This window comes from Belonocnema kinseyi, chromosome 9 (assembly GCF_010883055.1).
Source record: "Belonocnema kinseyi isolate 2016_QV_RU_SX_M_011 chromosome 9, B_treatae_v1, whole genome shotgun sequence".
Taxonomy (NCBI): domain Eukaryota; kingdom Metazoa; phylum Arthropoda; class Insecta; order Hymenoptera; family Cynipidae; genus Belonocnema; species Belonocnema kinseyi.
In genome coordinates, this window is record NC_046665.1 from 38,831,906 (window position 1) to 38,845,820 (window position 13,915).

The following is a 13,915-nucleotide window of genomic DNA, read 5'->3' on the forward strand; positions in this document are numbered from 1 at the left end:
AATGATTGTACTAAATAAAAATGTAAAAATAAAAATTGAAAAATTTAAAAACCTGCAATTGTTGGCTTTGAAGATTCAAATACTTCATTTAAGGAAACCCCCATGAAATGCTAATTCATGTCTAGACCGTATTTGCAAAATATTTCTGCTAATGCGAACATAAAGAGGCGAATAACGTTTCTTTCTTGAGGTCCTGAGGTGAATACACTTTATAAGGCAAGTGCGCGAATTTTTTAATTCTGATTTAGACAGGGATTAAGGAATTGGATTCTCACGTCATTGTAGACCAGTTCGAGCGGACAGTTGAACTTGATCGGACTCCCGTCGAGGCACACGTAGAATTCTGAGCAGTTAGTTGCGCTTCTGTAACGTCCATTTAAGTCTGGACACCGTCTTGATCCAGAAGGTAATGGCGGTTCTGCAAAAAGAAGAAAAACACTTTATAAAAAGAGAAAAGAGTTGTGAGATATTTTTGTATAAAGACGATCCTGAATCAATTTGCAAAATTATGCACCCTAGGCAACCTTCTTTGATCGAGGAGATCATCTATCAGTCTGGATGTGATCTTAAGCGTAAATTTTGTACTGGTCCTTATCTGAACGTTTATACAATTTTTCTATAATCTTATTAACAGGTAATTGCTTCGAACTTGTAGATTAGTATCGATAATGATGCATTCTTGTTCGGGATATTATTTTCAATTATCTAGATATCGATTTTATTCTAATATCAAGGATGTTTAAACTTAAAAAGATAAAGCCTAATTTGTAGAGTTTTTTTCTCGAAATTATGAAGATATTTACAAGAATATTGCTAACTTTTTCACTAACAATAGAATTATACTCAATTTATAATATGATATATTATTTGGTGTTATGTAATGGAGATACTATTTATCCAGAATTTCCGAACGTTTCATATTTAAAATAATAAATACTCGAATTTATGATAAAACAAATGGAATTAGGATTAAAACCATTAACTACAATTCTGAAGAAATGCTTGGAATTACATATTTTATCTAATAAACTTACCGGAAGTAATGTTGTAAAATAGTAGAAATTGAAAATCGAAATGGTGATTGAAGCCGTTAAGAATGAAGTAAAAATTTGAGAATACTTCCACGAAGTCCTTCAGTTAAAGGTCAATAAAAAAATAAATTGCAATTCCTTTCAGCATTTTAAAACTATTTAACTTTACATGAAATTTGAATTCAAGGCACTGTGTGACAGATTTATCTACCCCGCGTAATACTCTAAGATATCCAATCTCGAGCGTTCTTTTTCCAATCACGTTCTGCAATCGACGAATAATTTTTGTTCACGTTGAACCCCGTCATCACTTCATTCAAAAGCATTGCACGACCCCTTCATATCTACAAACTTCAAGGTAAAATGTCACAAAGCTATCAGGAAACTCGTCGCTCAATTAATTCCTTTCTTAAAAAAAAATTCTACCAAAAGGTGGACTTGTAGTTTAATTTGATACAAATAGAGTCTAATCAAAAAACTGGACATAAGATTTGATAAAATATTATAAAATATTATATTTTATTACCTAGTTAATGCATTTTAATTGTATACATTTCGTTTTTGATTTGAAATCAAGGAAGAAGTTCAAAAATAAATGTTCATTAAAATAAAAAATTATATTAATTTCAGTAAACAAAAACTTAATTCAAAGCTTCCCTATCAAAAGTTTTAATTTTTAATTCATTTAAGAAATTATACAAATTTTTCTTCAAGTTGAATTGTTGGGAGATTATACTCAAGCAAATTTAGGTTCATTCTTTTTGCAGAATCAATGTTTAGTGAAATTTTATTTTCACTGCATGTCAAATTTTTTTGTGTTTTACCGCCAACTCAAGTTTTTTGCTCGTGTAAGAGGATGAGCTAATTTTTATTTACATAATTTTTCATGATATAGGATACATATTTTTCTCTAAAACATTAATATGGTATATTTGAAGTGTATTGATGCATCTATGGCATTTGGAATTAGTTTTTATTCTCATAAAAAATATCTTTGGATGTTACGAAACTAAAATCTTAAAATTCTATTTATGTAACTTTTTTATGAATTTTTATTTTAATCATCATTTTAATCATTTTAATTCAGACCATACATTTCAATTTCAAACAATAGCATTTGAACCGCAGAAATTTTATTGCTCACTGGATATTCAACGAAAAGTGTCTTCATGAAATAAGACTGCTCGAGAAAAGATCATGTAGAGTAATTTCTTAGAAAAATATTCATTCGTTTTCAACATTTTTGAAAGACTTTTGGGCGAAGTATTAAAAACACTTATTACTAATTTCTGCTAGTGAACAATTTAATGATAAAAACAAATTTAATCAGCAGAAATAATCTTTTATTTATGTATATTGACGTATATTGTATATTGATGTCTATGAATGTTGTTGAGTTTTCTATACTGATTGATTTATTCAGTTGGATTAAATGACCATTCCGAGTTAGGATGCACCTCAGATAAATGCAATGTTTTTTTCCTCTATTCGTATATTTACTTAATCTTAAAAAGTTTAATTCATATGCTTTACTTTCCTTTCTAAAGCAGAAGGCGTTAAAAAGGTAATTGCACGTTTCTTCCTGCGCTGCTACCGTGCCGATCCTATCAATCAATCACATATAATTTTCTTCTTTACGGCTCATGGCTTCGACCACGAGAATTACCATTTTAATTATTATGCGCAGGAATATATTCATTTCCATACTGACAAAAGTGCCGCAGTACATTCACTGCATTAAAATGATCATGTTCACACCACGGGTGACTCTGATATTACACACTGTTATGCGGAGATCATGAGACCTTGCCATAAATCACTTTCACGAGTCGTCGCTCGATAATAATCGGAGTCTGTAAATTATTTAACTTGTACTTACTCGGTGTAGGTCCAGGCCGATTACCACACTTGACGTTCTCCGGATAGTCGCAGTAGCTCTTATTTTCATTGAAGAGCAATCCATTAGGGCACTTTTCTTCTACTACCGTTTCGTCCCAACAGTTTAGATAATTAGCACAACTTTTTGGACTTGGAAACTGACCTCTTGGTGAATGGCATTGATTTGGTCGAGGTGGGGGCCGCATTGGGTATATTGGATTTGGAATTTCGCCACCTGGAGATCCTGGGGAACCTGGCCATCCACCACCAGGTTTTTCGTGTTCTCCTGTTTGTCCTGGAGACCCTGTTGAACCAGGTGATCCTGGCCATCCGCCACTAGGTGTTCCTGGCTGCCCTGGCGATCCCGGAGAACCAGGAGAGCCTGGCTGTCCTGGAGATCCTGGCGAACTAGGCGCGACTGGCCATCCACCACCTGGTATACCTGGTTGTCCTGGCGATCCTGGAGAACTAGGTGATCCTGGCCAACTTCCGCTAGGTGTTCCTGGTTGTCCTGGCGATCCTGGAGATCCTGCAGAACCAGGAGAACCTGGCCAACCACCACTAGGTGTCCCTGGTTGTCCTGGTTGCCCTGGCAATCCTGGGGAACCTGGTGATGCTGGCCATCCACCACCAGGTGTTCCTGGTTTTCCTGGCTGTCCTGGAGATCCTGGGGAACCAGGAGAACCTGGCCATCCGCCACTAGGTGTTCCTGGTTGTCCTGGTTGCCCTGGAGATTCTGGGAAACCAGCTGATCCTGGCCATGCACCACTAGGTGTTCCTGGCTGTCCTGGCGATCCTGGGGAACCAGGTGATGCTGGCCATCCACCACCTGGTTTTCCTGGTTGCCCTGGCGATCCTGGGGAACCTGGTGATGCTGGCCATCCACCACCAGGTATTCCTGGTTTTCCTGGAGATCCTGGGGAACCAGGAGAACCTGGCCATCCGCCACTAGGTGTTCCTGGTTGTCCTGGTTGCCCTGGCGATCCTGGGAAACCAGCTGATCCTGGCCATCCGCCACTAGGTGTTCCTGGTTGTCCTGGCAAACCTGGGGAACCAGGAGATCCTGGCCATCCACCACTAGGTGTTCCTGGTTTTCCCGGTTCTCCTGGTGATCCTGGGGAACCAGGTGATGATGGCCATCCACCGCCAGGTGTCCCTGGTTGTCCTGGCTGCCCTGGAGATCCTGGGGTACCAGGAGAACCTGGCCATCCACCACCAGGTGTTCCTGATTGTCCCGGCTGACCTGGCGATCCTGCGGAACTAGGAGATCCTGGCCATCCGCTACTAGGTGTTCCTGGTTGTCCTGGCGACCCTGGGGAACCAGGAGATCCTGGCCATCCACCACTAGGTGTTCCTGGTTGCCCCGGTTGTCCTGGCGATCCTGGGGAACCAGATGATGCTGGCCATCCACCGCCAGGTGTTCCTGATTGTCCTGGAGATCCTGGGGAACCAGGAGATCCTGGCCAACCACTACTAGGTGTTCCTGTTTGTCCTGGAGATCCTGGTGAACCAGGAGATCCTGGCCTTCCACTACTAGGTGTTCCTGGTTGTCCTGGTGATCCTGGGGAACCAGCTGATCCCGGCCATCCACCACTAGATGTTCCTGGTTGTCCCGGCTGTCCTGGAGATCCTGGGGCACCAGGAAATCCTGGCCATCCTCCACTTGGTGTTCCTGGCTGTCCTGGCGATCCTGGGAAACCAGGTGATCCCGGCCATCCACCACTAGGTGTTCCCGATTCTCCTGGTAATCCTGGGGAACCAGGTGATGCTGGCCATCCACCGCCAGGTATGCCTGGTTGTTCTGGAGATCCTGGGGAACCAGGAGAACCTGGCCATCCACCACCAGGTGTTCCTGGTTGCCCCGGCCGGCCTGACGATCCTGGGGAATCAGGAGATCCTGGCCATCCGCCACTAGGTGTTCCTGGTTGTCCTGGCGATCCTGGGGAACCAGGTGATGCTGGCCATCCACCACCAGGTGTTCCTGGTTGTCCAGGCCAAACACCTCCTGGTTCTGTTGGCTGTCCAGGAGGATGGGGATGTCCAGGATGGTGGGGGTGTCCTGGCCGTGTCGGTCGTGTCGGTCGCGTTGGTCGTGTTGGTCGTGTTGGATGTGTTGGTTGTGTTGGTGCTCCAGGTGATCCTGTGATACTAGGCTGGCCTGGTGACCCGATTGATCCTGGCAAACCCGGTTTTCCTGGAGATCCTGATGATCCAGGCCAATTACCTCCTGGCGAACCTGGGGTATCCGGTTGACCAGGTGATCCTGGTGCACCTGACCAATTGCCTCCTGGCGCGTCCGGGGTACCGGGTTGGCCAGGTGATTCAGGAGAGCTTGGTGAACCTGGCCAACTACCTCCTGGTGATCCAGGTGTTTCTGGTTGACCTGGAAATCCGGGTGATCCTGGCCAGTTGCCTCCGGAAGGTCCTGAGGTTCCTGGTGGACCTGGTTTATTTGGTGGTTCTGGTTGCCCTGTTTGGTTTGGTGATCCCGGTTGCCCTGGTGATCCGGGAAAATTCGGTGATCCTGGTGAACCTGGAAGCCCAGGGGATCCTGGAGTGACAGGTGTTCCAGATCCTTCTGGACTAGTTGGTGATCCAGGCCATCCTGGAGATGGATTAGGTGAATCAGGATTTCCTCCAGATCCTGGAAATCCTGAAGATTCAGGTCCTTGAGGTGATCCCGGCGAAGATGGTGGAGATGGTAGTCCCGGATAGAACTGTCTTGGTTTTATTGAATTGGTCGGTGTAGAAATCTCTACAGCGTTCGTTGAACTCTGGAATGGATTCCGACGTGGGCTTACTTTCTGTATATCAACGCGATCCCAAAGCTTATCCAAATCTGCAATAAAATCAGGTTTATATTTACTTTAGAATTACCAAAGATAATTATTTTGTATTTTAAAGAAATTTAATAATGGGCATCTATTGTTTTTTTCAGAAGTAGCATTATTATTAGGAGCAGAATTTCAGTTTAGTGTCATAAGATTCGTAAATCTGATCATGTGAGCGATTTAATAACGGCCTCTTTCTGTTTTGGAAATATTTACGTAATGATATAACATCATGTCAATCCCATTTTATAATCAGGTGTGACAAACAAACGTGTCGAGTATCAAAGAAGACGCTAATAATAATAACGGTTTAAAGTTTCTGGGGGCTTTTTTGCAAGTATTTAAGCAGTGTTCTGAGATAATAATGCATTTTTAGTTTGTAGTGTCTGAATAATTTTTTTATCAAAAGCTGAAAATTTTATCAGATAAACAAATCTTTTAATATGAAATTACTTAAATAATATTCACAAAAAATGGAGTGCATGATCTCATAAATGTAGACATAAAAACAAGAAGCAGCTTACTTTCTCTGAAGGCATTTATTCCTCATTCATTTATTAATGAAGCCAGCCTTGTATTATAAAACATGTTTCTTGAGACTTCAACTCATTAGAAGGACCAACTCTCTAAGATAAAAGATAAAAGGGTTTCAGATATCAAACGATCCAAGTCGTACGTATGAGATTTAAAGTATCGACTGCTGATTTTTCAAGGGGTCTTTGAACGTTTTCTGAGATACGATTAAAGCATCAGCACTTCGTATATTGGATTACATTAATTAAGCATATCTCATAAATATTGATAAGAGATTCTTTCATAACATATAGGTAACCAATTAACGCTCAAATGTGATTATTTTAGTTCTTTAGCCTCTAGTTGTTTAGACGGTGATGGTATTTTTACCTAAAGAATATGATAACTAACTCAATACATAAGCCATTACTGATATTTAGTATCACTATTCATTTATTGATGAATTATTATTGCGTGTATAACACTCTTCGTTAAATTTATTAGTCGGTAAGAAGTGTAGGCCAGTGGTATGATTAGCAAGTTCTGAGGTACTTAATGATATAAGAAGTAAGTGTTTTAAGATTAAAGTGATTTCAAACAACAGTTTTGAAATTTAATAAATTTGAATAATTTTTCCCTTCATATTTTTTGAAAAATATTTTTTGAATTTAAAGCTTATAAGTTTGTTGTCCTTTTATTTTATAGACACTTGTTATGAATATGTAAAAAATGGGGGCGAATGTAGTAAAGTCTGAGTTTCAGTCCACCTAATGAAGGTACCCTAACCGCACCGTAAATCACGTCTGCAGTCTGCGGTTTATAATTTGTTAACGAATGCAGGTAAAATAAACGATAACTGAAGCTCGAGATACTCCACGAGTAGCCTAATACGTGTCCATGATAGTCAACTTAAATTTAGCAGTGGTTTTCGTGACAGAATGATTGGAAAATTCTCTTTCTTTATGAAAGTGAAGATTCTTTCTTTCTTCATATGTTAATTGTAGGCATGAATTGGAGTGTAACCTTGGACCTTGATTTTTTTGTTACTGAACAGCCTGCACTGTAAATCATGTCAGCCTTTTAAGGCTCGTAACTCATTGACGAATTCACGAAAGACACGAGATCAAATATCAAATGTACCGACTGTCAAGTACATTCGCGATTCTTTTTATTATCAACAATACTTCAAAAGATGAAAATTCGAAAAAATATCGTACTTTTTTATAAGTATTTCTTTTGGCGCAAATATTCTTTCCTTTCAGGGTACATAACTTACAGTTACTTTGCAATCGCCTTGAATTGGATTGAATTAAATTAAGATTAACAGTCTTTTGACCAATTGCAGAGATATTTTGAGTTATACATAAGGATCTTAAATCTAAGATTAATGAATCTTGAAACTACTTTCAATCAATTGCAATTTTGGACATCTAAATATGATTTTAGTTTGAAATTCATTTTTGAGTGCTTAACACTTAGAGTTCAATACCTGTATGTATTAGAGTTGTATGTTTTGGTATGGCTCAGTATAGTTCAATCTTAAATTTTCTAGTTAAGGAAATAGTCGATAAAAATTAAAACCATTGTCAAATCCAGTGCCATAAGAAATAATAATGTTCCCCAAAAAGGCCGTTCGAAAAGTGCATAACTCTTTTTTTATAGTGATGCTATATAACTTTAAAATGGGCGTGTCGCTAAAGGCATCCCTACATCCCCTTTTCTTTCGGTGTTTATACGTATTTTTTTAATGATCCCTAAAGTTAATTTGATAATTATTCAAAGTAAAGCTTGAATTAGTAGTTTTTGTATATTTAGCTTTTTTTGTAATTTGAACTTTTATCAACTTCTTTGTCAGCTTTTAAATTTCAGATATGACGGTACTGAGGCCTAGCAAAAATAATTACTGTAATAAATTCGGGCTCCATTTTTAACATTTTTTGTTAATTATTTAGCCCGGCATTTTCGAATTGTAAAGCTTAGAAAGAATTAATTTGCAAAGTTCTTTTTTGTTTTTGTTACTTTACTGTCGTAAAAAGGCCAGAAAACCTAAAACTACTTTCAGAGTCGAACTGAGACATACAGGCGCAAATTTACTTTTCGTAAAACAAGAAACAAAGGACGATTTACTGTACGAGCTCATGTAGTGACAGGTATTTTTCTGTATTGCTAGTTACATGTCTCTTATTTGGTATAACTAGAAGTTTTGCTGATATATCGTATATCTCAAATTTCATCAAATATGGAGTTACCGATTTTCTTGTTTTGTACGACAGTTTTCGTTTGAAGCACTTTAATTTAAGATTGTGCAATTACGAATAATTCTAATTACGCCTTTAAATAAATTCTGAGTTTTTTGAATTTAAAAAATATATTTAAAATACATTGTTCAAATGCTTTCACACATTCATTCTTTATTTAAAAAAATTCATGTTTTAGTAACTTATTTTTAAATTCGACTACTTTCAATTTTTCAACACAGAAAAATTGTCTGTGATAAAGCATTGTGCCATTTTAAACAATTTTAATGGAATAAAGGGTAAATTTGTCTAGTTCGCATTTAAAAATAAGTTGCTATTAAAGTCCTTTAATTTAAAATCATGTATCTCATGCACATAAACTAAAAATCCTTAATTTTTAATTTAAAAAGGTGTTATTTGAAATTGCTTGATTTTTGGGGACGGAACATTTTTACTTGTAGAATTTAAAGCCATAAACGTGTTGTATTGTTTTATTTTAGATTTTTTCAATGTTTGCAATTTTAAAAATGTTTCTTTTAAATGCTTAAATTTTAAGTTTCAAAATTGCTACTAGGGGAGACTCTCTACATTAAATAATGCAAACTACAGTAGATTTTAATTAATGAAAAGTGCTAATATATGTAAAGTCATTATTTAAATTTCGTTAATAATAAAGACACTGACGCGTTACTAAATTTAATTTGAATCGAATTATTTTCTATATATATTTCATACTGCGGTGTAGTCTCTCATATTTAATTTAACAATCAGAAAATTTTGAATTGAAAAATTTAACCTGAAACATTTGAATTGAAAATCATTTAAAGTTAAAGGTTTTATATTTTTTTATTTTTCAATGTTGAAACCTTAATTCAAATACTGATTACCATAAAATAATGTTAATCAGCTCGTTTTTGGGGCTTTGACAAAAAAGCGCAAGAAGGAATTAAACAAGGTATTGATGCTTTAAACATATAATATTTGTCTGATTCGCTTTTGATCTATAGGAAAAAACATACAATTAATTATTAAACAACTATTTAACATTCCTTTAGCTGTAAGCAAGACTTGAAATCTATTCTACTTATGTAAAAATGTTCACAACTCATGTTCGGATGCTAAAAAATATGAAACATTGCACACATTTTAAAAAACTTTTGCAACTTAAGTCGTGCTCGACTTTTTTTGACATGACCTAACCAAATTTCCAAAACGGAGAATCTTACACGAATTTACTTTTTAGTCGTTATAAGTAACCAAACTGCAAAAGAAAGATTTTAAATGATGTTTAACCATTTTGAAAGAAAACAATTGCTTTGTTAAAAATTTACTATTTAGAGAAACAGAGAATTAATTATAAAAGAAATTTGCGGATCATAATATTGGAAATCATATTGGTAATGTTTATGATTCTGAAGGACACTGCTCAAGAAAAATTGTGAATTAGTCAAACATTTTTATTTAAGAAATAACAAGTTTGTAATCAACTTTTCACCTTTGTATTGTTTTACAGGGATTTCTTTAGAATCTTTCAGTCTTACTTACGTAAGAGTACTTTTTGTAAAATCTCAGTAGAAAATAATGTAGAGCACTTTTATTAAATTAAAACCTCACATTTTGAGAGGGGATTCTATAACATCGATGAGGTTTCATTTCTGCATTTTCACGTAAAAAAATCCTTACAAAATTTTTCTTATCAAATTTAAAAAAGAAATGGTTTTAAATAAACAAGTTTTGATGGAGGTTGTAGACGTGAAAAATAAAATATTTTATGAAATAAAACACTTTAAAAAAATTTAAATTCTCCATTTCTATTGTAAATCACAGTATAAAAGCTTGATTTTCCCCCTTTTGACTATAATGAAAGTTTGGAGTCAGATTTACAAACACTTGTTTGTTGGATTACAGAAATTTTGTTTATGCTACTACATTTGGTTAAATGATCAAATTGTTTTTAATTATCACAGAAAAATATATTAGTTCAAGACGGACTGTGATGTGAATTTGATCTGTTATTGCTCATCCCGAACTCACTTTATTTTCCGAAGCAAATACCTTTTTTATCTCTTCATAATGTTTCTAGTCGACAAAATAAAATATAAAAGAATAAAAAATATCAACTAGAATCCTGGTGCTACCATCGTAGGATTACACTTTAGTTAAAGGAGAGTTGAATAAATATCCCACGGGGTGAATTTTGAGTCTTGAGCAGCGAGCACTCACCTTCGGGTTGGTCAGATAAATCGAGTTGCCGTGCGCGATTCACTACCCTGGTTCTTCTTCCGGTGGCAGAACCGAGGGCAAAACACGCCAACAAGACCACGAGGATCCTCATCGCTGAGGTTCGGCCCCTCGGAGGGCAACGCGCGGTTTGAGAATCGCGACCGCGAAGTATCGGGAGTTCGTCGAGCGCAAATTGCAAAGAAGACGAATCCTTGTCCTGACTTCGTGTTCTGATGCTGGATGGGCTGGACCACGGCCGTCCGAGGGCTTACATAGGGCAGCCCCCACCATCGACTTGCAGGGAACCGCAGGACCCCAATTACACGGGCGCAGGACCCCGAGACTCGTGCGCAGGAAGTACGCGTTTCGCGATCGCGATATATTATGGTGAACTTGGTTCCACTTGGTTCTCCAAAACCCCGCCTGCTTGTAGTCGGAGACTTTCAGCTGAATTTATTGGACCTTGAGGAAACACTCGGAGTCTAATCGTCGTACTGGATGATTCAAGCTTCGAGTTGATTTGCAAGCAGGGGGTGCTTGGTTGAAAGACAAGACGAGCGAATGGATGCCACTGAACTTGAACCTGAGATGTGACCATGATCAGGTCGTTTGTCAACTTGATTAAAGGCTTTAAATTAAAAACTCTTTTTTATTCTATACATGTTCTTTTTCTCTGGGGTGTTAATTTTATACCTACATAATTAATCAGAGAGGCTACATTGCGGCAAAGTGCCAATTTCGAAGGAAAGGAATGCAAACTACTAAACCAGCAAATATACTCAAATTGAGACAGCATATTTGATACTTGAGTACAATTATAAGAGACTTTAATAAAATCGTATGAAACTTTAAAACAACCTATTTTCAAGCTAGTATTTGCTATATGAAAAATTCTCGCAATTAACTTTTACCTCCAAGCTGAAACTCAGTGGGTATATGAAAAATCTAAACGCAGGCATGAAAAATTTAAAACTTGTGTCTGTCAGTGGGAATCATTTTACACAATTTATTGTGAATTTATGTTTACTGTGTAGAAGTTAATAAATTTGTTCACGTTTATTTGAAATTTTACTTTTCGGATGTGAAATACCATGTATTTCACTATTTATTCACTTATATCTTAGTAGAAAAAGTTACTGAAATATCACAGGGAGAAATAATAAACAATCCGAGACTCTTTTCATTCAGGAATCAATGAAAACGACTGAAATTACAGTCATTTTTGTCATTATTAAAACTCATTTTTCAAGGTTTTAGTAATTGCAACTTCCGCTGATTCTGTTGTAAAAGAACGACTGAAGTCATCAGTGTCTATCTCTCACACGTCTTTAATATTTCCTACTGGGAAATCAATCAATAACGCCTGGAAATTCAGTGATTTCATACGAATTTAATTCTTGAAAATTGGTTTGCTGATACTTATGAGATGATTATCTATATTGAAATTGAAATTTATAACTTTTGCGTTTATTCTGCACTATTAATTTTTAATTTTTTATGTGATATTAGATATTAAATTTTGAATATTTCAGGCTTCTGAAAAAATAAAGTGAGTTTCAGAATCAGCGATTCAAAATACATCGAAAATATGATAAAAATAAAAATGTGAATTTTATAGAATTTTGTTACTTAGTGGTAATATTTTGGTAAATTGAAAAAAAATTGGAACACTAGGTAGAAGGATTTTCATTATCAGAAATTATTGGGTCATTTCAATATATTTTTTTTTCGTGGAATACGAACCTAGAGGTGAAAATATTCCGTATTTTCGCGTTTTTCAGAAAAACACGTTTAAAAAATTTGCATGTCCTATTTTTTAGGCAAAACCGTTATATATATATTGAACAAGACAGCGACATTTTTATGTATATAAAAATGAAAAATATCAGTGTTTCAGTTCCACAATCAAATAAAAATGAATTGTATAAAAATTTGTTACGTAGAGAGATAAGTGAATTGATAAAATCGACCGAAAATTAGTCATTTATGTATTGCTTATTAATTTTTTTTGGGTATCAAGACTGGCTTACTGAAGAAATGTTCCTGTCCGAATGGAAACCCCTTAAATACAAGGTTATACATAAATTTATTTATTTCTAGATTACTTCCTCCTAAATCGGAATTTCATTTTAGTATCCAGGGCTTTGTTATTTCCCAAGGTTTTGCACTTTTAATGAGTGATGTTAAGAATTCGCATTTTTGGTAGGATAATACTTCTTTGTATTTTTATAACTCGATATTCGAACACCTACGCTTTTGATACTACTTTTGCTGGATACTTATAACTACTATACGAACGTCTGCTAAAGAATTTGCAAAAATTAAACAGTTTCGTTTTACAATTTAATTACTAATGCTTTATATGCAAATATTGCTAAGTTTAAATTTCAACAGGCTACAATTTATTTGTTTATACTTATAATAATAAATGAATATATGTTTAAACTGCAGTAAAGGTGCCTAATTTTATTTTATTCTCATTTACAAACTATTGCCCAAGGCACACGTGGCATTGTATAAAATACCTCCATAGGCAAAGTATGAAATAGATATTCAAGGTCATTGCACATTCTAGCCTACGCATCCCATTGAAAATGTCTGACTTCACTTACTTTAGAGTGGAAATTAAAGTGAAACATACAATTCCTTTTTGCGGAATATCAATGAAGGATTTCTTGCATATGTCATATTAATTGCAGTATTCTCGTTGTTCAGTATTCATTTATAACTGAAGTTGATACAGCAATAATTAGGCGGTATCATTTGAAACTTATTTGCTTTTTAAATTAAAGATTGGAAAGGCGCTATACTGTGGAAAAAACTGGATTTTTGTCGACAAATCAATCTGCAGGTCGCAATTTCCATCCAGCAGAATATAAATAGTCGATTCAATGATCAAGTTCATTTTCATGTAAGAAAAAACTTTTAAAAAATTACCCTAATTTTACATTTTGTAAGAAAATTTTTTACCTAAATTCTTGCAAAATTGTCATGCAATTAAACGCAGTAACAAAAATTGTAATATAAGAGGGTAGTTCAATAATTCCTTAGAATGAAGTATAAAAACAATTTTTTTTGGGTAAATTTTTTTTTATTTTCTAACATAATTTCCTTGGAGCTCTATACACTTGGTCAATCGCTTTTCAAGTTTTTTTAATCCTTCAGAAAAGTGCGTTTTCGGAAGTTCCTCAAAATAAGCACT

At 35.9% G+C, this 13,915-nt stretch overlaps 1 protein-coding gene across 1 annotated transcript; it reads right to left on the reverse strand.

The window, feature by feature from the left end:
- Positions 1 to 108: 108 nt before the first annotated feature.
- Positions 109 to 11,046, reverse strand: LOC117180150 (collagen alpha-1(IV) chain-like). The gene is made up of 4 exons (XM_033372494.1): positions 10,714 to 11,046; positions 2,911 to 5,748; positions 276 to 418; positions 109 to 193 (listed from the first exon to the last, which is right to left on the reverse strand). The coding sequence occupies exons 1-4, from the start codon at positions 10,823 to 10,825 to the stop codon at positions 149 to 151; spliced, it is 3,138 nt and encodes a 1,045-aa protein (XP_033228385.1). The 5' UTR covers positions 10,826 to 11,046; the 3' UTR covers positions 109 to 148.
- Between the last annotated feature and the right edge of the window lie 2,869 nt (positions 11,047 to 13,915).

Bases quoted from the DNA above. Each gene is read 5' to 3' on its own strand.
- LOC117180150 (XM_033372494.1), bottom strand. From the start codon at position 10,825: ATGAGGATCCTCGTGGTCTTGTTGGCGTGTTTTGCCCTCGGTTCTGCC. The intron at 5,749-10,713 runs GTGAGTGCTCGC...ATTTTATTGCAG, and splicing joins TTTATCTGACCAACCCGAAG to ATTTGGATAAGCTTTGGGAT. The intron at 194-275 runs GTGAGAATCCAA...TATTCACCTCAG, and splicing joins TCGAACTGGTCTACAATGAC to GACCTCAAGAAAGAAACGTT.